Here is a 20726-nt window from a genome sequence, read left to right as displayed (position 1 = left end):
TTCGCGTCCTCCGCATCCGCGGTTAACTCGGCAGAGACGAAGCTGGAAATGCAATTCCTTTTTTCTTTTCCTTAATAACCCAACAGAGAGAAAAGAACGGTGCGGTGAGTAGCAACTACATCAACAGAAGACAAAGAGGGGGTTGCCACAATGAGCCGCTTTAGTCGAACAGACCGAAGCCCATGTCGTCGTCGCCCTCCTCCTCGACCTCCTTCTTCTTCTCCTCCTTGGCCTTGCCGCCGGCAGCCGGGGCAGCACCGCCGGCCGCAGCCGCAGGAGCCTCCGCCGCCGCCGGCGCCACGGCCGCCGCGGCCGCCATGAGCGAGTCCACCGACTTCTTCTCGAGGAAGCGGGCGAAGATGATGGGCAGCGTCGGGCGCACCTCCACACCGGCGGCCTTCACGGCGGCCGAGATGTTGTCGGCGGTAACCGGGACGCCGGCGTCGTGCAGCAGCAGCGCCGCGTAGGTGCAGGCGAGGGACTCGGTCGACATCACTGCGTAAAAAGTCGGGAAAGGGGGTGAGGGGAGATGGAGAAGCAAGAGTATCTCGATCTTGTGATGATGTTGCTTCGTAAGGAGTCCGGCGCACACACACAACAGATTATGACGAGAATACAGTGGGGCGTAGCAGCGCAGCGGGAGCAGCAAAAGAGTTGCAGCAACGTTGGAATAATATATGAACATGCAATCACCACCAACAACACACGACGGTAATCAATAATGTGAGAGGGAGAGCGGGAGAGAGGCAGCGAAGGTGATAGACAGCGGATACACAGCCTGCTAGATAAAGAACAAACGTGGGAAGTGGGGGAGCTCACGGATGCGGTGGCAACTCCTACGAAGTGTCGATGACCGCTCGTATTGCTGCAAACAGCTACAATAGGGAATGCCAACGCTTCATGGATTTCTCTTGTGAACCATGAAAAGCAGCAGCAACAGCACCTGAAATATTAACTGCAGCAAGGGCGATGACCGGCACAGGACGTGGGATGTGTACTTCCCTTACCTCGACAGCTCTTCAGTTACCCTTCGAGCCGTCGTTTCCTCCTTCCTTCTATATATTATTATTATTGTTTTTACTTCGAAACGATGACTCCTACAAAACGAGAGCGATCACACCGAATAAATAATAATAATAGAAATAAACAACAACATAAAATGATAAACGTCAAAGATGAATGTACTCGCACACGCACCCCGCACACACGCACGGCGTCTTCTCCGAACGCTCCAGTGAGAAACACACCAACGACAAAGCACGGATACAGCGCGCAGTGATGAGGGAGAACGAGGAGGTCTGCTGCTCCACAACGCACGTGCGTATTCTTATTTCCTTCCCTCCCCTTTTTGTTTTTGTGTGGGTGGCCATCACGCGCTTCGTGCATCGAGACCGAGAGAATTTCGTTGTCCGTGGTGTTGCAGGGTACGTGTCGCGGTGCCCTCCTCCCAGTTCGAGACCCACATCATTGAAGAAAGACAAGGTCGAGAGAGGGAGCGATGAAGGAAGAGATGACGTAACGAGCCGCTTTAGTCGAACAGACCGAAGCCCATGTCGTCGTCGCCCTCCTCCTCGACCTCCTTCTTCTTCTCCTCCTTGGCCTTGCCGCCGGCAGCCGGGGCAGCACCGCCGGCCGCAGCCGCAGGAGCCTCCGCCGCCGCCGGCGCCACGGCCGCCGCGGCCGCCATGAGCGAGTCCACCGACTTCTTCTCGAGGAAGCGGGCGAAGATGATGGGCAGCGTCGGGCGCACCTCCACACCGGCGGCCTTCACGGCGGCCGAGATGTTGTCGGCGGTAACCGGGACGCCGGCGTCGTGCAGCAGCAGCGCCGCGTAGGTGCAGGCGAGGGACTCGGTCGACATCACTGCGTAAAAAGTGGGGAAAGGGAGAGAGGGGAGACACCCAATCTATCGAACAAAAATACACGTGCCAATGTACGCGCATGTGAGTTTTAGTGAACGCGAACGATGAGGGGGAGGAGAATCAACGAGGACGGAGAGCGGGAGAGAAGGAGGTTCAAAACGTCTCAGTAAAACAACCAGCAACAATCACCACCACCACAACAGCAAAGAAATAGGGTTCGAAGGAAGCAGGACTGGGAAGGGCCCGCAGCCTTTAACTTCCGATCATCCGTAGCAGTGAAAGAGGTTACACCGCAGCTACGCATGCACAGGAAGGAGTGCCAACGAAACTTCGTACTGTTCAACGAGACAGAGCAGATACACGCACGCAAAGCCTCGTACATCGCCGTCTCCGTACTCGGTAAAATATCGTGTTTTTCCCTTTTATTATTATATGTATGTATGTATTTGAAGCGGTGAGGTGTAGCAGTAGTATGAGTTTAAGAACAGACCATGAAAAAAAAAAACAAGATTTATTTGCCGCCGTCTGCGCCGCTTTCCTTCTGCCCTTCATGAAAACTGTAGTAGAAGCTCGTCGAGCGTCTCCACCACCCACACACGTGCGCGGCCCAGACCGGAGGAGGCTTCAGAAAGAGAGCGCGAGAGGGGGAGGGGAATAAGAAGTCATCATCAACAAATAACAGCAAAATAAATATGCAGGAGCAGAATGGAGGTGGAAAGGAGACGAAGACCCCTAAAAATGATAATAAAACAACCAAAATACCAACTCACAGAGGAGTTGCGGCGTGGGGGAGAGCGTGGGGATGAAAGAAAACGGAGTGCACGCACACATACACACACGCACACACACGACGTACGTCTCCCCGTCTGGACACCATCGCTAACCGTCCGAAGAGCACGGCGTCGACGGGGACGGCGCGGACAGCGAGGAGACGAAGGTCGTGGAGGAGGAGGGCGTCCGTAGCGACGACGCAGCGGTATCCGGGGCACCCCCGCGCCCATCCTGTCCTTCGTCGTCGTCGGCGCCTTCTGTTATCGTTGCTTTGGCAGAGTCGGCGCTGCTCTGGCTGTCAGCGGACAAGGAATCGGTGCTCGTCAGGTGTAACACCTCATCATCATGATTGTGATGAGTGCTGTGGAGTCTCCGCGGATGACGTCGCCGACCCGCGCGTCGCCGGATGCTGTGCTGTACTCGTTGTGCACCGGCCCCTCTCCTCAGCAGACTCGAAATCGGAGAGAGCGAGGGAGAAGAAGACGGCGGCGACGACGACGATGACGCAACTTCCAGCACCATCACACCGCCCTCCTCAGCGCGCAGCCCCGGCGGTAGAACTCCGTAAAGGTAATCATAAAAGGAGCGGAAGCCGCTGCTGTGGTGGTGATGGGCATTGTCGTCACCGCTCAGATGGCCGTGCGCGTGCGTCTGCGCACCGTCCTCTTCTCCTTCGCGCTGCCGCTGCTGCTGCTGATCTTGGTCTGCTTGTTGTTGCTGCTGCTGTTCCTGAAGTTGCTGGATGCATTGCCGCAGACACAGCAAAAATGCACGGGTGAAGCGAACATCACGACGGTGAATGACGTGCCCAACGCTGCCGTTACTGCTTTGCGGTGTCGTGCTGTGTGGAAACATATTCTGTGGCGAACATGGAGAGGGGCGTGACATCCACTGATGCGCCACCACGCGGCACACGTCGCGCCAGTCAGGCTCCACCGGAGACGTCGTACGAGAGGCGGGTAAAGGATGATGAGACAATTCTGTAGCGTCACGGCGGACGTCGGGGTGTGCAGCGTGCGTGTCGTTCCGATTTGTGAAACACCGAAGAGAGGGGATGACCCATGCGGAGCTGCGCCGCGGCTCGGGTGCGGCTCTCGTCTTCTCTCCCGCAACACGCATCGCAGACGCAGCTCCGTCCGCCGCTGCTGCCGCGCCGGTCGCTCTCTCCGCCAAGCTATTTTGCGTAGCAGCTCCCTCACCACTGCCTGCTGCGTTCGGCGTGGTGCGGCCTTTCGTGTCGATGCCGCAGCCGCCGATGCAGCTGGACTGGTTGTGGCGCGCCAGCGAGGACGCCACCGTCGTTGTCGCCGTTGCGGTCGAGAAGGTGGCGCTCGACGACACACTGCGCGGCGAACACAAGGAGCTGCTGTCCACCTCTCCGTCTTCGCCACAGGGACGGACACACACACCTTGACCTGCGTGGCTCATCAGACCGATGTCGCCGCTGCCGCAAACACGACGACGCGGAAAGCTGCGTTGATGCCGACGGTTCGTTGTGCAGGAGGAGGCGGAGGTGGAGCAGTGACGGTGTCGCTTGCGAGAGGACGTAACGGACGGCGTGGTTGTGCTTGTTGTTGCTGCTGCTGTTGCTCGTGGCGATCGTGGTGTTCGTGTGCCCGTCGCGACACCCCGCTGCGCATCGCGGATTTGCCGGAGAAGGGTGAGTGCGTACATCACCATTTGATCCGCCACGTCGAGGGCGCTGCAGGCGGGGCGCGGAGGAGAAGAGCAGGCGGCGTTGGCCAACGGGGCGGGTGGCGTGAACGCCTCCGTTCGCCTCGCGGCTTCCGCGTGCGTGTCGGCGGCATTTGCCTCCGCGACTTCACCTTCGGCGTGCTCTCCCGCATTGTCGTGGCGCTCCGTGCTGCGGCTGCCTTCGAAGTAGCGTGCCAGCAACGGCAGAATCCACTCCTTCCAAACCCCACCTGCGGTCTCCATAGCACACGCCAGCCGTTGCCGCTGCCGCTGCGTCCCGGCGGTGACCGCGCTTGCGGAGCCATCGTGGAGCTTGGAAAGGCGAGGCGTAGAGGAGCTCGCCGGCGAGAAGGAAGGCTGCGGCAACGCGCAGAGAAGATCAACGACATCCTCATGTTGCAGCATCGACGCGCCGTAGCAGACCATCCCCCAAAACAACCGAAAGCACGCGTGAAAGCTGTCACTGCTGTCATCCACGCTGTGCGGCGCCGTTAACTTCTCTGCCGCCGTCGCTGCTACTTCTGCGCATGCACACCGCAGGCCGCTACGTATCTCCTGCGAACGCAAGACAGTTCCAAACAGCGTAGGGAGAAGAGTCAGCTGCTCCAGCATCGCTTTTACATCTGCCACGACGACCGCAGACGGGTTTGTGGGGCTGCCGGAGTCGGCTTCGAGAGCGTTGGGCACGCAGAGCCGGCTGCGTTGACGGAGGAGAAGCCACTGCAGCGACTGCATTGTGGCGTAGTTCACGTGGGCGCGCCACTGCAAATCGGTGCCGTACGCACACGTTGCGGCCTTCGCCGGCGACACACCGAAAGCCGGAGAAGGCAAGCGCGGTGCCGTTGCCGATGCCGCGCCGGATGTGTCGTACCACCGCCCCCAGCGATGCAGCACTCCCTGCACAAAGTCGTGAATGCATCGGTACATGCGGTCGTGGAGATCATCCTGTGGTGATGCTGCAGTGAAGAGCTTCGTTTGCGCACCGTCAGCACACGCCCGTCGGTCTGCCGCGTCGTTCCTGATGTTCCGTGCTTGCGTGCTCGTGGAAGCGGCAACGCAGTCGACCCCACCCCTCTCGGGCGGTGCGTTGTTGCCGTCTCCCCTGCGGTTCCATTCATCTACCATGACACCGGGATCGTGCGAGATTAAGAAAGCTTGCAGGTCACTTGCCAGGGTTGGAAAGCACTGCCGCATCCACGCGTGGGCGAGGTGATGGACGAGGTCGAGCACAGACGGCCATCGTGTGGCAGACGTCTGAGGCGCCGCCGTTGATGATGATGTGAATCGCGTACGAGAACTCCCATCGGCGGCGGCGAGAGGCGGAGGACACGCCAAACGCGCCTGTCCGCTGCCCACATCACACGCAGACGGCGGTATCGGTGGGTGGAAGACGTGCGTGCGATGATAACCGTCCTCGTCAGCGGTCGTTGACGCATCGAATGGGGGAGAGGCGCGCTTTCCACCCGTTGTCCGCGTCGCCTCCGCCGTCTCCGTCGCCGACTTCGTCTTTGCTTCTGTCGAAAACTCTGTCTGACACCACGGGCGGCTCAGCAGTTCACTCAGATCGCTGATGTGCACCGGCAGCCGATCTCGCACGTGTCGACACAGCTTCTTATTCTCCGCATCGCCGAAGACGATATCGCAGAAGACGTGGAACTCGTGTAAGCGGCGCAGGAGTGCCGCCAGAGGTGACGATGCCGCGGCGAGAGGCGTCATGCCAGGACCAGACTCGCACAGCATGGTGCAGTGTCCGCGACGGCCGTCTGCTGTAGACGAGGAAACAGCATCAGCATGTTTTCCAAACTGTTCCGGCGTTGCCGCGGATGTTGTCGCGATGGTCAGCGCCTGCGCCACGTCGTTGATCAACACAAACGCAGCAGACATCAACGCCGTCAAGACCTGGGTACTCCACCGCACATCGGGCACCCAATGCGGCCAAAGGATGCACGTCACCGTCTCCGTGGCAGCCGACGGCGGCGAGCGCTGCGAACGCATGATAGCTCCTTGTGGCGGAGGTTTGCTGATCGGTGTCGTGCTGGCCGTTTTGTTGCTCGAAGAGTTCAACACCGCTGCGGGGGCGACATCCGCTTCGTGCAAAAGACGCGACGCGAACGTGGTGGCGCGGGATTGGATGTCGTGCGTGTAGGCGAAGGCAGCGATCCAAAAAGGCACCGGCTGCGGCGAGGATGGAGGAGAGAAGACAGAGGAAGAAGACGATGGCGCGTGCTCGTGCGACGTCGTTGGTGGCGTGCTGGACGGCGCTGTTGTCGCCGCTGCCTGCCGCCCTCCCACCACCGCCACCACCACACAAGTGTTAATATACGCTTCGACGCAGCGCGTCAGCATCGTTGAGGCGAGCGGCGGTAGCGTGCACGCGTGCAGAAGCCAAGACAGTGTAATGCGTATGTCGGTGGCAAGCTTTGCCCGTAGCGGCACCCACGCCGAATTGCGCGGAGAAGACGAAGGAGGGGGAGGAGGAGACAATGAAGAGGATGAGAAAGTGTTGACTCGACTTCCTCCCTCTCCTCCGCCGGCGTGCGGTTGAGCTGCGTTGCATAGAGTACAGCCACCTCCGCGCTCGACGCGGCGGACACGGCGATCGTTGCCGCTGCTGCTGCTGCTGGCGCGCTGAGGACGTTGACAGCCTACAATTGCTCTACTGCGCTTTCCACCTCCCGTTGCCGCCGCTGCCGCTTCTTCCTCCTCCTCCTCCTCCACCCGCCCTTCTCTGCTCGTAGTGGGCGCGCCTCTATACCCAACCTGACAACCGCGATAGTGGAGAGGAGGAGGAGGGGAGGTCTGACGATAGGTTGTAGCGGACAGGGGTACTCGTGAAGCTTCCGGCACCCCGGTCGGGACCGCAGCGTCGCCACCGCTGTCATCGTCATCGTCGTCGTCGCTCCTCAACGGCTCGTCCGACTCACTGTTGGTGCTCTGTTTACTGCTGTTGCTGCTGCTGCTTCTGGGAGTGTCGCGGACACGGCATCTTGTGTGAAGGCAATCCGCCGTGTACAGACACACTTCCACCACCTCGAATGCCGTTACGCACCACTGCGTCGACGACAGCGGGGAGGGCGCGGCGTGGAGAGCTGCGTGCTCGACCGTGCGCTGCGGGTGGAGATGCGGCGAGTCCGGACGTCGCCAGATGACCGGCTGTGGACCGCGCTGTGCGTTTCCAGTTGCTTCCCCAGTGGCGGGGAGTAGAAGAGGGGGAGGAGGAACAGCGGAGGAAGGTGAAGAGGTCGCCGTCCTCCTTGCCGGCTCGCATAATGCTTCCACCCGCCGTGGCACCCACACGTGCACACGCCAGGAGCTGCCCGAGATCAGCGACGTCGTCGTGCACCTCCAGCCGGTTTGACGCTTCTCCTCTTCCGCCAGCGGAACTCTCCGATCCGCTACCGGAGGCACCTCTCTTCGCATCTCCGCTGACGGAGCAGTGATGATGGAGGCGGAAGCGACGCAGTGAGACGTTGCCGCAGCTGGTGGTGCTCGTAGCTGTGACAGCGCACACGGTCGATCCGCCATCGGCTCGTCGTCGTGGCCGCCCTCCCGTGCGGGGGAGTTGGAGGTATCGGAGAGGGCGGGCGCAGCGCCCGCGTGTGCGTGTGGCGCAGCAGCAAGAGTAGCACAGGGAGCACTGGGGAGAAGCGCCGCGCGCCCATCGACCACTCCTTCAGCAAAGAGTTCTTCCTCCTCCTCCTCAGCGTCTTCACTCGACGATCGTTGCCAGTCATCAGTGCTGCGCTTGCCGCTGCTGTGTCTGTCGTTGCTGTTCTGCAGACCGGTAGTGAACGTATTCGCGATGATGGTGGCGGTGGGCCGCACGCGTCGTCGTGGGAGACCGTGACGGCCCACACTCGTCTGCTGATCGGTGTTGGTGCCGCCTTTGTTGGTGGGAGAGGCCGTTATGGAAGGCAGAGAAGTCGGCGCGTTGGCTTCCTCTCTCCCTCCACCCTCTTCCGCAAATAGGCTTTCCAATATGCGTGCAGTGGCCACCGTGGCGGTGGTGGTCGTCGCATCATCGTCGTCTCCCACGCTACCCGGCCCGGAGAACTCTGCCCGACGCAGAGGCCGATCCGCCGTCCCTTCCACCTCTGCAAAGAAGCAACAGCTCGCGTCGTGTGGTTCTGCCACAATATCGACTCGGGATAACTGTTGCTGCTGATGTTCTTCCGCGAGAGCACCACCGCCTTTCCGTAGAGGGCGTGAATGCTGTCTGTTGCGGTCCTCGAGCTGCTGCTGCTGCCGCTGCGGCGGCGGCGGTGGCGGTGCCGTCAACACCAACTGGCCGTTGCCGGTGCGACCTGTCGCTTCTGCGGTGTTCTGCAGCGGCGTCTGCGCGAAGCGGCGGTGGGAGGCGTGAAGCCGCGGCATCGGGGAAGGGCGTCTCTGGAGGAGTACAAGGCGGAAAAGAAGAGGGGAAAAGGGAAAGAGGATCTGGCGGAGTTCGCGCCGATGCGGACAGACTCCTCCTCTGAGCCAATAAGAAAAAAGACAAGAAAGAGCGCTGCTTATGGATAACTGTAATGGAAAGACACACACACACGAAATCAAAGGATATATATATATATATATACGCACGTATGAATCTGTGTTTGTCTGTCAGAAGGGGAAAGGCGTGTCGGTAAGAAGCTTCCGTGTCGTCCTCCGCAAAAAAAAAATGGTGGCCTAGAGAGCAACAGCGAAGAGCAGCGATCACGTCCCGCAGAGGGTGTGCTGTGATCCGCGGAAGGAGATACACTGTGTGTACCTTGTTTCTTCTTCTTCCTTGGGGTTTCTGTGCCAATGCGAATACGTGTAGGGGAGCGTGTCTGCGTCTATGAGAGGATGTATCTGAGTTTAAAAGAGGAGGAATAACACGCACGAGGCAAAGCAGAAAACAAACACGAGTATCACTGTAAAGATCAAGCGCGCACACAGAGTAACGCGGGGTGACGCAGCAGCGGGCGCGCACACACAGGCCGTTTCGAGATGACGGTGTTGATGATACCAAGAGGCAACGATTAAAAGAAGATGTCCTTCTGTATATATTGAAGAGACATGCGTCGCGCGAGAAGGCACAGAAGATAGTTTAGCAGGGAGAAGGAAGGAGTGAGGGTCGAGTTGCAGAAGGAAGAGAACACAGAATACCACGCGACACCCACAAGTGGCGTCTTTCCGGGAAAAAACGAAAACAGTAACAATATTGGTACTACACAGTCGGGCGTGCAAAGGACCGGTGGCGACATCCAGACGCAATCAGGGAGAGAACCTGCAGAAGAGAAAACAGACAAAAAAGATATTCAAGACTGCCTTCGTTGTCAATTCGTATTCTCAGTGTACGTACTTTTCCTTGTACGGAGTCTATTTTTTGTTCTCGTTTCAAACGCTGATAGCAGCTACGCTGCTCCACATAGCACCCACCACCACCACCACAGCAGCGAACAAGGCAGTTCGGCGCTGTGCGAGCGGGACGCCCGCTTACCGGCCTTGTAACGTGCAGGATCGCTCCGCCCTCTCATTCACACCACGGCAGCAACAACAATAAGCAATTAATAATAGTAATAATAAAAAACGCATAAGAAACACGGCAGACATTCGAACTTGAATTCACGAACGTGGAGGCGGCAACGCAGCGTGCAGTTACCCCTTTCTCAAAAAAAAAATCAACAAAGAAGAAGAAGAGGTGAGTGCCTCTACGCTGATGTACTGCTGAATCAAATGAGAAGAAGACGAAGAAGGAAAGGAAAAATAAAGAAAAAGGAAGACAAACAAGATGAAAGGAGGAGGCGCACCGCAACAACCAACGAGCTCAACAGAAGGGCAATGATCTTGTTACAGCGAAGAAATGTTTAGAAAGCGAATCACCGCGGCAAACAGAAAGGAGGAGGAGGAGGAGGGAGGGAGGGAGGGAGAGAGGGAAGGAGGGAGGGAGAGAGGGAATATCACCTGGCGCTCACGATCAATAAAAAAAAAAGAAGTTAACATGTAGATTCCGTTATTTTTCTCTTGGCAGGCTTCCCCTGATGTTCTGCTTCGCTATCGGGAGATATATATATATATATATATATATATACAACTCACGAAACATGCCTCTCTCCCCTCCCCTCGAAGAAAACAGATAATGCAAGAACAACACACGGCAAACTCCACCAAGAATTACGTTCCAACCGCGAAAGTGGAGAGAGAGAGAAACAGATGAAAATTAGTAGTAATAATAAATAAAAAAGAATACGAATAAGACGCGGAAGGGAGCTTTTTGAGCGTTCTTCTTACTCGCACACTCGCTGACTCAGGATCTCCTCCCTCTCCTCTCCTCTTTGACTTTCCTTTTTTTCCCTTTACTGCGCTGACCCGAGTGCAGCTGTTACCCGCTGCACGCTGATGCGCGAAGAGACCGCCACCGCCAGAAGAAAAAAGGAGAAAACAAAAGGGATGATAAAGTCGAATGGAGGAGGAGACGAGGCGAAGAATAAAACAAACGTCATCAGCAACTTCAACACCAAACAGAAAAACAAAGAAACGAACTGACGAACTGACGCACGCACGCACGCACAGACAGAGCGAAAAGAGGAGCGAAACACACACACACACACACGAATGGCGACGCCCATGAAAAAGATAAAAACAAAAAAAAAACCCCGCTTCGCTCTCAAGTTGCCGAATTGTTACGTCTGTGGATGTTTAGTTTTTAGCGGTATTTTAATTGAAGGATTAACGATATAATTTTATTTTCCCTCGATGAAAAAGGAAAGAACAGTATTAATAGAATTACTGCTGTTCGCCATCAAACAGCGGTGCTGGCGCTTTCTGTCTAGGATCCGCACTGGCCGACCAGCAAGGCGTAGACGTAAAACAATAATAAACAACAACAATCATCAAAAGAGTGAAGATGAATCTGCGGAGCCGACAAATTCCGAATTCTTCTGCGCACGGACAATAAAAGAGCAAAGAGAAAAAAAAAAGGAAAGAGGAAAAGAGGAGAGAATGAGAGGGAGAACGAAAAATGCTGACAACACTAAACATAACAATAATAACAACAATAGAAGAGGAGGTAAAGAGCGTGCAACGCCTTTTCTCCTCTATGTGACTTGTCGGGGATAGCTGCTGTTCATCGTGGATGCGCGCCCTCTCCACCCCCACTCCCCTCTCTTTTACAACTCCTTTCCGTTTTCGACGGCACCACCAGCAGCAGCGGGGTCAGCGCTCTTCTCCATTTGCACTTCGTGATGCAACCCGCTCCCGTTGACGCCGGTTGCATCTCTGCGAGTCACCTCCGTGCCGCCCATCGCCGCATCCGCAGCGGTCTGCAGCCGCAGCTTGCGCTGCTCGAGCAGCTCGATTTGCTGCTTTTCGTAGTCCATCCTCTTCGTCAGCGGCTTCGTGAGGAGAAGCGCGATGCAGCCGATAACCGACACGACGGTGGCGCCAATGAACGTGCGCAGCGCCTCTTTTTCGGTCGGGCTGTTGCCGAGCACCTCGCCGAAAATCAGCGTCAGCAAAAAGTTGGTCAGGCACGCACTCCACGTCAGCACCGGCGCCGACGTGCTCTCCGCCATGGGGAAGGTCAACTCCACAACGTACTCGAACATCAGCGGCATCATAAAGTTCTGGCAAAGGCCGGCAAAGCCACCCCACAGCACAAACACAACGACGACATAGTACTTGCTGTCCCCCTCCACCTTCGGACCAAAGTGAAGAAGGAGGGTGAGGAGCACCATCACCACCACCACCAACCCAGCGAGCGAGCAGAGCAGCAGCTTGTAGCGCCGTCCGAAGCGGTCGACGAGGGGCATGAAGAACGGGCAGACCACCGTGCCAAGGACAAGGTTCAAGAAGCCGATCCAGCCAGATGTGGCTTCGCTGATGCCGTACGGAGCTAACATCTGCGGCAGCACCGTGGCGACACCCCAGATCAAACCGAGCTCTGCCGCAGAGCCAATGCCGAGCAAGACGAAGGACACGTTGTGACGGAACTCGCGGAAGCAGTCCATCAGTACCGAGAAGACGTTCACTGGCTGCACCTCCGGCTCCTCCTCTGTCTCCGTGTCGGAGTCTACGCCTTGCATCACTCCACTGATCTCATCCACGGCGTGGGTTTCGCTGATGCACTGATTGCCCTCACCAGCCGCGCTGCTGCTGCGGTCGGCACCATTGCTGTGGTTGTGCTTCGCTTTCTTGCTGTTCTTCTTCATCTTTGTTGCCGCCGCCGCTGCTGTCGGTTTCTCCTTCGTCTGCCCGTCCTGCTCTCCCGCATTTGGCTCCGTCAAGCCCGCGCTCGTCGGCTCGTTCTTCTTCAGCTGCTGCTGCCGCTTCTTCATCGTGGCGGCCATCGCGCCGTTGTTGTGCTCGTTCCCTCCCTCCTCCTCCTCCTCCTCGCTGTCGTCTGTGTTGTTGTGGTGGAGAACGTTGTCGAGGGCCCGCATGCGACGCTCCTCGTGGTCTTGCTGCCGGGCCGCCACGTGGCTCGCCGAGAAGCGCGGCTTGCGGGGGAAGAGAAAAATGACGAGGAGCAGCATCAACACCGCGTAGGCGAGGTGGAACCAAAAGAAGTTGCCGAAGTTCTTCTTGCCTGCCTTGTCCGGGCCGACGAAGAGCGTCGGGATGAGCACCCCGATACCGCAGCCGAAGTTGAGCGCGGACGACATGAGCGTGTTCGCGACCGTGCGCTCGTTCTCAGGGAACCAGCGGTTGGATATCAGCGGCGGGGTCGCGATGGTGAGGACCTCGGTGATGCTGCACACCGCCTGTGAGATGTACAGCAGCACCGCGTTGGGCCAGGCGTAGAGCGCGATGATCTTCAGCAGCGCCCCGAGCGCGTTGGCGGAGGCGGCGATCATCACTCCAATCTTTATCCCCGTCACCTCGTACATCTTGCAGCTCAGGAAGACGATGACGACGTAGGAGATGACGTACGTCGTGGAGAGGAAGTTTACCTGCGTCGCGTTCATGTGGAAGAAGGCGCGCACCTCGTCCACGATGGGCGAGAAGGCGATCCACTGCATGGCGTTGGAGATGGAGAGGAGGCAGAAGATCGGCGCCACCGCAAACCGCCACGGGTCACCGCGCAGGCGACGCTCCTCGCGCTCTTCGAGCTTCGACAGGGCGCGGGTCTGCGCCGGGAAGAGCAGCGGATCCGCGTTAACGTCGTTCATCTCCGCCACGAGGGCGTCGTCGTCGAGGTAGTTCGCATCCTCGCGCTGGGCGAAGGCCAGGACGGTGTTGGAGGGGTACTTCACCTTGGCCGGGCCACCGCCTTCGTTGCTGTTTGGGTGGTTGACAGGCATGATGAAGCCTGTGGTTTCCTTGCGTAGTAATCTCAAAGAAAGCGGGATGTGTGCACGTGTTTGCGTGTTTTGAGTTGTCGCTGATGGTGCTACTGCTAGTACTGCTACTACTACTGTTGTTAGCATTCATTTCGTGTTGTGCGGAGTTACATCAGCAGAACACACAGCGACAAGCACAAGCAGAGAAGAGAAGAAGAAGAGGGGGAGATAGAGATAAAGGAGAGCGCCGGTGCAAACAACAACAGTATGAACGACACCAGAAGCAAGGTCTGCACGTGCGAAAACCAAATACACATCATCAGCAAAAGAAAAGGGAAAAACATACACCAAGACGCATAACGAAGTCGCACTTCGCAAAAGAAAACAATAACAGAGGGGAGATAACCCGGCGAGGGTCAACAGCAGCGGCCCAGCATCAAGTCGAGCGGCACCTTCACCCGCAAGAAGCAGAACCCCATCTCACCGAGAAGTCGCGTGAAACACATGCTTTCTTTAAAAGTTTTTCTTTTCCAATACACCCATGTTTTCCATTGCGCTTGCCTTTCTAGCACCGGCAGATCACGCTTAAATGAGGCGTTAGCTCATCGAGGGAGGGGGTTGGGTGGGTGGGTGGGGTAAAAATCAAGATCAGTAAAATAGAGACGGGAGGAGAGGGAGAAAGTTCCAAAAGAAGAAAGAGCGGCGCCGTTGTTTGTGCGTACTTCACATTGCAGCTTTCCAATTCGAAAAATAATAATGAAAATGAAGATAATAAAGAACAAGCAAACAAACTAGCAATAATAAATTAAAAAACACCGTCTCTCCTCTCTGCTTTGTCCTTCCTCTCACCGTAAAAAGTCGCACGGAGTCGTGCGCGCTGTCAAAGGAAGCAAAAGAGGAAGAAGAAAGAATGAAAAACCCGGCGGAGGAGAAGGAACGAAAGAAAGAGAGGTAAAACGGTCATAATACGGGAAATAGGAACGCATAAGCGAAAGAAGAGGTACAGAAGAATATATGTTTTAAAAAAATCTTAGGAATGAAGGTAGATAAGCTGCACAGACGACAAAGCTGAAGACGACCACACACACACAAACACACACATCAGCACACGTGCGAAGGGAGTAAGACGGGCACCGTCTGTTTTTGGTTTTCTCGTTTCGTTTTTTGGCTTATTTGTGAAAGACATGGATGCGCATATATATAAAGACATGGATGTTTATCGCCGTGATGTTCTGTCTCCCATCTGGCAGAAGGTGCGCACTCAGCAAAGAAAAAAGCAAGGCGTAAGCGTCACAGCGCGGGAAGAGAGAAGACGAAGAAGAAAAGAAATATCAAATAATAAACGGAAAGCGTAGCCCGCTCCTCGTCTTGCGGATGATAAGCATCATTTGCTATCTTCAGGCCGCGTATAAAAGGGAGAGAGAGAGAGAGTAGGAAGACAGCCGTTTATAAATATATATATTTCTTCTTCTTTGCTTCCCGCCATCATCAAGAGACGCGTACGTCGTTGACGTACCTGCGGTACACCTTCTGCGATCGTTTTGGGTGGAGGAGAGAAGAAGAACACAAAACAATAATAAACATAAAAGTAGGGAAGTAGGAAATTCAGGAAAACAATGTAGGAGAGAAGAAAAAGAAGTCGTTTTGAAGTGCGAAAACACAAAACAAGCAAAACAGAGGAGGCAATGAAGTCCTCCAATCCAATAATAGTAACCATCATCATTAAGAAATGGTGCAGGCAATTGTCTTTCCTTTCTTTTGCAGAAGAGCGGCTCCATCACCACTTGAATAATAACGGTAGTAACGATTGGAATTGAAAATAAAATAGCATCATCACCTCCCCATGTACCAGCGTGTAGGGTTGGCGTGGCGACGAGCTCGAACGCTAGAGAAATAAAACAATTACAAAAAAACGTTTACAAAGATATATATGTAACCTCCTTTCCTCGTAAAAGAGGGCATTAGTAAGGCGCATGAGAAAGGGAAATGGGGGAGGTACCGATGAAAGAAAAAGAAAAATAAAAGAAAAAAAGTGGAGAGATGCGTGGAAGACAAGAGGAAGACATATATATTTATACCAACAAACAAAAAATGTCAAACAAACCCCACGAGATAAATACGACTACTGCCTATATATCTATGTGAAAGAGAGAGAGAGCGCGAGAGCGAGGGAAAAGGGATAGATCAGCTACTCGGGGTAAGCGCGGCATGGCAACAGCACCAATAAATAACTAAAAAAAAAAACATGAATACGTGTGCCTCGTTGCTGTCCATCACCGGCGAATCGAACACGCCCTCCGTCGCGAAATGCACTTCCCCCTTTTCCGCTTATATATATAAGTCTGTGTGTGGATGTGACAGAGCGGAAATCCTTGCGATATATCTCTCTCGGGGCCTCTCCACAGCAGTAGAGGAAAAATAAGAAAACCCGATGAAAGCATCGAAACGTCAAACATAAAAGATAAAAAAGTCAAGGAGAAGTGGCGACAGGAAACGAGATCAAGCCAGCTGCTCGTCGTTCTGCGCCGCCTTCTTTGCTGTCTTCTTCTTCTTCGGGGTCTCCGCGGCCGGCTTCGCGGTCTTCGTGTCGGCGGACGCGAGAATGGAGGAGTCCGCGCCGAACCAGTCCAGCACATCCGTAAACGGAATCGTGGGCAGGATGGTGCGGTCCCACGTCTCGTTCAGCAGCTCGGCAAAGGAGATGTACAGTGCGAGGGAGCCGCTCACGGCGCCCTCGTAGCCTGACATGCGAATCGCGCTCTCATTTCCAGTCATGTGCGCGCCGCCCTGCCACAGGAAGAGCAGCGTGGTGCTGAGCAGCAGCACGCAGAGGATAACGTTCATGCGCAGGGAGCAGACGACCATGAAGACGTTGAAGATTCCCCACGGGACCAGGTAAGTGCCGATGATGTACTCGCTTGTCGGTTTCATGTCGCTCCACGGTTTGAAGCTTTCGTTCGGCAGCATCCAGAGCGAGGTGAGGGTAAGCCAGTAGGCGCCGAAGCAGCCAAAGGCAGTCGCGCCGAAGGTGTTGCCGCGGATCAGCTCGAGCACACCGCAAATCAGTTGTGCACCGCCACCGACACAAATCGCAACGGCCAGCACCACCGTGTCCAGCTTGAAGTGACCGGTGTTCGTTAGGTTCGCCAGCAGCGTCGCCATGCCGAAGCCGAGGAGGCCGATGGGACCGGGGTTGGCCCAGCGACGCGGCGTGGTGAGCACCTCATACTCCCAGTCCTGCAGCTCCTTCAAGTGCGCCCGCTTCTCGCGCAGCTCGCGGGCCCGCCGTTGGGTGTGTGAGCGGCTGCGTAGTGGCTGCTGCTGCTGATCCGATGGCTGAACGTGATGCACGATCTGCGGTGGTAGGGGCTGGGAGGGGCTCGCGGCGACGGGACTCTGGTACTTCATGTGGAAGTCCTTCAGGTCCTTGTTGGGGCTGAAGGGCTGGTGGCCGGCGTTGTCGCCGGCGAAGTCCGCACGGTCGTTCATGGTGGACACAACACAACACACAAACTTTTTGGTTGATATATATATTATCTTTTAATCTTTTCAGGTTACGTAGAAAAGACGGCGAAGAAAACGACGGAGAGAAGGGGTTTCTTTTTTGGTTGTCTAACGTCGGGATTTATTTTTTCTCCCTTTTCTTTTAGTACCGCTGCACACAACGCTTTATGGCCTGAGATAAACGGAGTTCTACGTTAACCTGCGCGGAGTCGTGAGACACCAATAATAGAAAATAACAATAGAACGGAGGAAGGGGATGGAGGGGGGGAGGGGGGGGGGGGGAAGTGTTTCGCCACGATGCTGGAGGGGGTATACACACACACACACACACGCAGAAGCTCGTATACATTTTGCCGTCGCCGCTCGTTAGAAGCACACCACGCTATCATTTTTATTTTGTTTTTAACCTTCTCGTTTAGAGTGCTCTTTTCAGGACGAAGGCATCGACGCCTGCTGAGGCGGGTGCCCTCGAAGTGTGTGTGTGTGTGTGCGTGTGCGCCGCTGAAACTCGTTCCTACATCCATTCAGGCTAAGCATCAGGCGCTATATATATATATATATATATTAGAATAAGAATACATAGCTCGCCTGTGGTATCCGCTGAGCACAGGTACACATATATGAATGGTCTCTTCCTTTCATTTTTGGAGTTGGTCGCTAGCATCATTTGAGATTACTGGTGTAGTAAAAACAATGAAAAATAAATAGGAAAGAGAGAATGAAATCAAGAGAAGAAAACAAACAAAAAACACAAAGTAATCGCTGGAGGTATCAACGCGTGTGCACCGTTCCGCGAACACCACCAAACGTACTTACCTCCCCACCCCGCCCTCTTCGACTTCTTGTGCATGCAGTTCAATTCCTTTTTCTTTCCCTTTTCTCGTTTTCTTGCATAAAGACGCATCGCCTTTTTAGTCGCTCATGCGAGCCGGGCGTGCGGCGCTGACAACGTTTCATTAGAGATCAAACAGAAGAAGAAACAAAGCTGGTATTGTAAAAAAAAAAAAGGCCAAGGGGGAGGGGCAGGGGAAAGGAGGACGTCAACATGTCGCAGTACAAAGGCAATGAAAGACAAGAGCAAAAGCAAAAAAATGGACAGTGATGATAATAGAAGAGTTCTCGCTTTTCTCTCTCACTGTTTAACTATCTCGTGTTGCGCTGCTTTCTTCGTACTGTATTTTCTATTATTTTCTGTCGAGCAACCCGTGAGGGTCAGCAGAGAAGTTCGCGCCCCGTCACCGCCGCTGCGAGTCTCGTTTCTAAGAAAAAAAAAACCAAAAGCATTCTTCGCACGTGTGTCTGCCTCTCTGTGTATGTGTGTGTGTATACCTGTGGGTGACATGAGTCCGTGCGAAAAGGAAAGGGAAGGAAAAAGCAGGGATGAGGGGAAGAACGCGAACACCCACCGTGACGATGCCCGCGTATCGCTGTGTGCAGACCAGCACGTTTCGTTCTTCTCTGGCTCGCGATGCCACTCAAAGAAGAAAAGATCGGAGAAGAAGTGCTGACCAACACACACACACACAAGATAACAACAAAGAGAAGAGTTCGTTGCGCAGCGGATGTATTCGGATGGATGGGGGCCGTTGTCTGTCAATGACGTGCGAACGCAAGAGAAGAGCAGCCGTTGAAAATATAACGATAATGATAGTAGTAAATAAGCAAAAGAGAAGGGAGTCGAATCGCTGCGAATTAGACAGAAAACAAACAAAAGAGGAAAGCAGCAGCAGCAGCGACATCAGCATCAACACATTCTACCTGCCATTAACGTTTATTCAATATTCGACCATCAGCAGAAGAAATGAAAAGAGGGAGAAGAAGAAAAGAAAAAGAGGCGGTACGACAGTAAGTGGCGAGCGGGTAAAAGATGTCTGCGAGTAAGAGTTAGGAAACCGACGATACATCAGGCAGAAACCCGCCTCGTTCAAGTGCCCATGATCGGAGTAAGAGCAAGAGAGAGAGAGAGGGTGGACGCGTGAGCGATGGAGAAGGAGGCGCCAAACATGGCACTCAGCGAAAAAAGGAAAAAGAAGAAAACAAGAACGACAAGGAGGAATACAATACATATACATCACGAAACACCATAAAACGCTTCTCCTTTTTAAGAATACATATGCATATATATGTTTATCACCTCCTCTCGTTGTACGCAAACAGAAGCGCAAACCCCATACGCGAAGACGTACGTAGTAGAAACGCAGAAAACGGGAAACACAATCATACCAATACTTATAATAAAGCAAAAGAAAGAACGCTAGAGAGGGAAAAAACAAAAAACAAACAAGAGAAAGAGACGGTTGCAGAAGAAAAGAATTTCGTTTTCATGTTAAAATCAGGGAAATATATAAAATGAAATAAGTTTCAGATGTGAGAAAGACAAAAGCGATTAACAGAGAAAGAGAGAGAGAGAGGGGGATGCGTTACTAATCAAAACAAACATCAAGAAAACACCGCAGCAGCCGTTGAAGAGAAGGCGGTGAAGGCAGCCTGGTGAAAAAACAAAAAAGTAGAAGTAAAAAAGTGGGAAAAACAAACACACACACAACCAGGCGAATTAGTTTACAATTCATAGCACGTAAATATAAATAGATAAATATATGTATATAACAACGGGAAAGACACGGCAAGCCTAGGTGCTGAGACGGCGGTAATGCAGGTGTATGAAAGAAAAGTTGGTTGAACGAAGACCAACACAGCGAATGGAAATCAAGAAAGGATAGTCGTCCAGCATGACCTCCGCGCACCGCTGTCCCTCGAGAGAGAGAAAGAGATGTACTCGTTTTTTGGGATCATGTGCTTTCTTTAAAAAAGAAAAAAAATACTTTATTGTTTTGCACCGCAGCGCACGCGTGCTCGTTGCCCGTTGCGGTGTACCACCTCACGACTGACTCTCCGACATCCTTACGTGGCAATAATACAAACAACAGCAATAGCCGAAGGCGTTCACCTTCTTCCTCTTTTTGAAAAAAAAAACAAAAAGCACTTTCCCTTTTCCCTCTGTGTGATCCTGCGTTTTCCACTGTGATCCGAATTGAAAGGAGATGAAAATAAAAATAAGAATACCAACAGTATTATTGCTAAAGCAGGAGTCACTTTCGTTGATATGAATATGAAAGCATATTTGGCCACAACGAGCCGCACAACACACACACACACACACATACTGAAAGGCCAAGGCCGGCGAATGAAGGGAGAGCGAGGAGGGATAGAGAAGCAGGCCGGGGCCCGACGCGCAAAACAAACAAACAAGCAAACACTGTCATGCACATCAGAGCGCTGTAGCGCTTCGGCTTTTATCGTCTTTCCTTCGAAGAGAAAAACAAAATCCAAAAGACGAGAAATATAGGAAAATAATAAACAAAGAAGAAGCGCGATTTAACGTCTACCGCTTTCAAAGAGAGAGAGTGTGGAGAGAGAGAGAGGAGAGAGATGATCGCGGAGACGCGGCGAATACCAATATATGCAGAAAGAAAAACAATAGTATTAATAATAATAATGTAAAAACGGAAGAGAGGAAAGGGCAGTAATCCACAACTCAGTAAGTGAGGAAAACAAAAAAACCACCGAAGAAATCGTGGCACTGCGGTAACACCCCCCCCCCCACCCACACACACCTACACCAAATCTGCATCCTTATTCAGCATCGCCT

The 20726-nt window shown here is 54.0% G+C and overlaps 6 protein-coding genes across 6 annotated transcripts; all 6 read right to left on the bottom strand.

Annotated features, from left to right (window-relative positions):
• Nucleotides 1-160: 160 nt before the first annotated feature.
• ABB37_09755 (putative mitochondrial 60s acidic ribosomal protein P2) lies at nucleotides 161-686 on the bottom strand (the record flags this gene model as incomplete). Its single annotated transcript, XM_015809387.1, has 1 exon — nucleotides 161-686. Exon 1 carries the CDS (start codon nucleotides 683-685, stop codon nucleotides 161-163), a length of 525 nt encoding a protein of 174 aa, XP_015652062.1. The 5' UTR covers nucleotide 686.
• An 842-nt stretch (nucleotides 687-1528) lies between these two features.
• On the bottom strand, nucleotides 1529-1908 carry ABB37_09754 (putative mitochondrial 60s acidic ribosomal protein P2; the record flags this gene model as incomplete). The annotated part of the gene is made up of 1 exon (XM_015809386.1): nucleotides 1529-1908. The coding sequence occupies exon 1, from the start codon at nucleotides 1859-1861 to the stop codon at nucleotides 1529-1531; it is 333 nt and encodes a 110-aa protein (XP_015652061.1). The 5' UTR covers nucleotides 1862-1908.
• Nucleotides 1909-2741: 833 nt separating this feature from the next.
• Nucleotides 2742-9351, bottom strand: ABB37_09753 (putative PTP1-interacting protein 39 kDa; the record flags this gene model as incomplete). The annotated part of the gene is made up of 1 exon (XM_015809385.1): nucleotides 2742-9351. The coding sequence occupies exon 1, from the start codon at nucleotides 8700-8702 to the stop codon at nucleotides 2742-2744; it is 5961 nt and encodes a 1986-aa protein (XP_015652060.1). The 5' UTR covers nucleotides 8703-9351.
• Nucleotides 9352-11461: 2110 nt separating this feature from the next.
• On the bottom strand, nucleotides 11462-14818 carry ABB37_09752 (putative MFS transporter; the record flags this gene model as incomplete). The annotated part of the gene is made up of 1 exon (XM_015809384.1): nucleotides 11462-14818. Exon 1 carries the CDS (start codon nucleotides 13592-13594, stop codon nucleotides 11462-11464), a length of 2133 nt encoding a protein of 710 aa, XP_015652059.1. The 5' UTR covers nucleotides 13595-14818.
• A 1254-nt stretch (nucleotides 14819-16072) lies between these two features.
• On the bottom strand, nucleotides 16073-17278 carry ABB37_09751 (hypothetical protein; the record flags this gene model as incomplete). Its single annotated transcript, XM_015809383.1, has 1 exon — nucleotides 16073-17278. The coding sequence occupies exon 1, from the start codon at nucleotides 17060-17062 to the stop codon at nucleotides 16073-16075; it is 990 nt and encodes a 329-aa protein (XP_015652058.1). The 5' UTR covers nucleotides 17063-17278.
• A 1574-nt stretch (nucleotides 17279-18852) lies between these two features.
• Nucleotides 18853-19149, bottom strand: ABB37_09750 (hypothetical protein; the record flags this gene model as incomplete). Its single annotated transcript, XM_015809382.1, has 1 exon — nucleotides 18853-19149. The coding sequence occupies one exon, from the start codon at nucleotides 19147-19149 to the stop codon at nucleotides 18853-18855; it is 297 nt and encodes a 98-aa protein (XP_015652057.1).
• Between the last annotated feature and the right edge of the window lie 1577 nt (nucleotides 19150-20726).

This window comes from Leptomonas pyrrhocoris (genome assembly GCF_001293395.1).
Source record: "Leptomonas pyrrhocoris isolate H10 chromosome Unknown, whole genome shotgun sequence".
Taxonomy (NCBI): Eukaryota; Euglenozoa; class Kinetoplastea; order Trypanosomatida; family Trypanosomatidae; genus Leptomonas; species Leptomonas pyrrhocoris.
The sequence above is the reverse complement of the archived record's forward strand: the minus strand, read 5'-3'. Positions and strand labels throughout refer to the sequence as shown.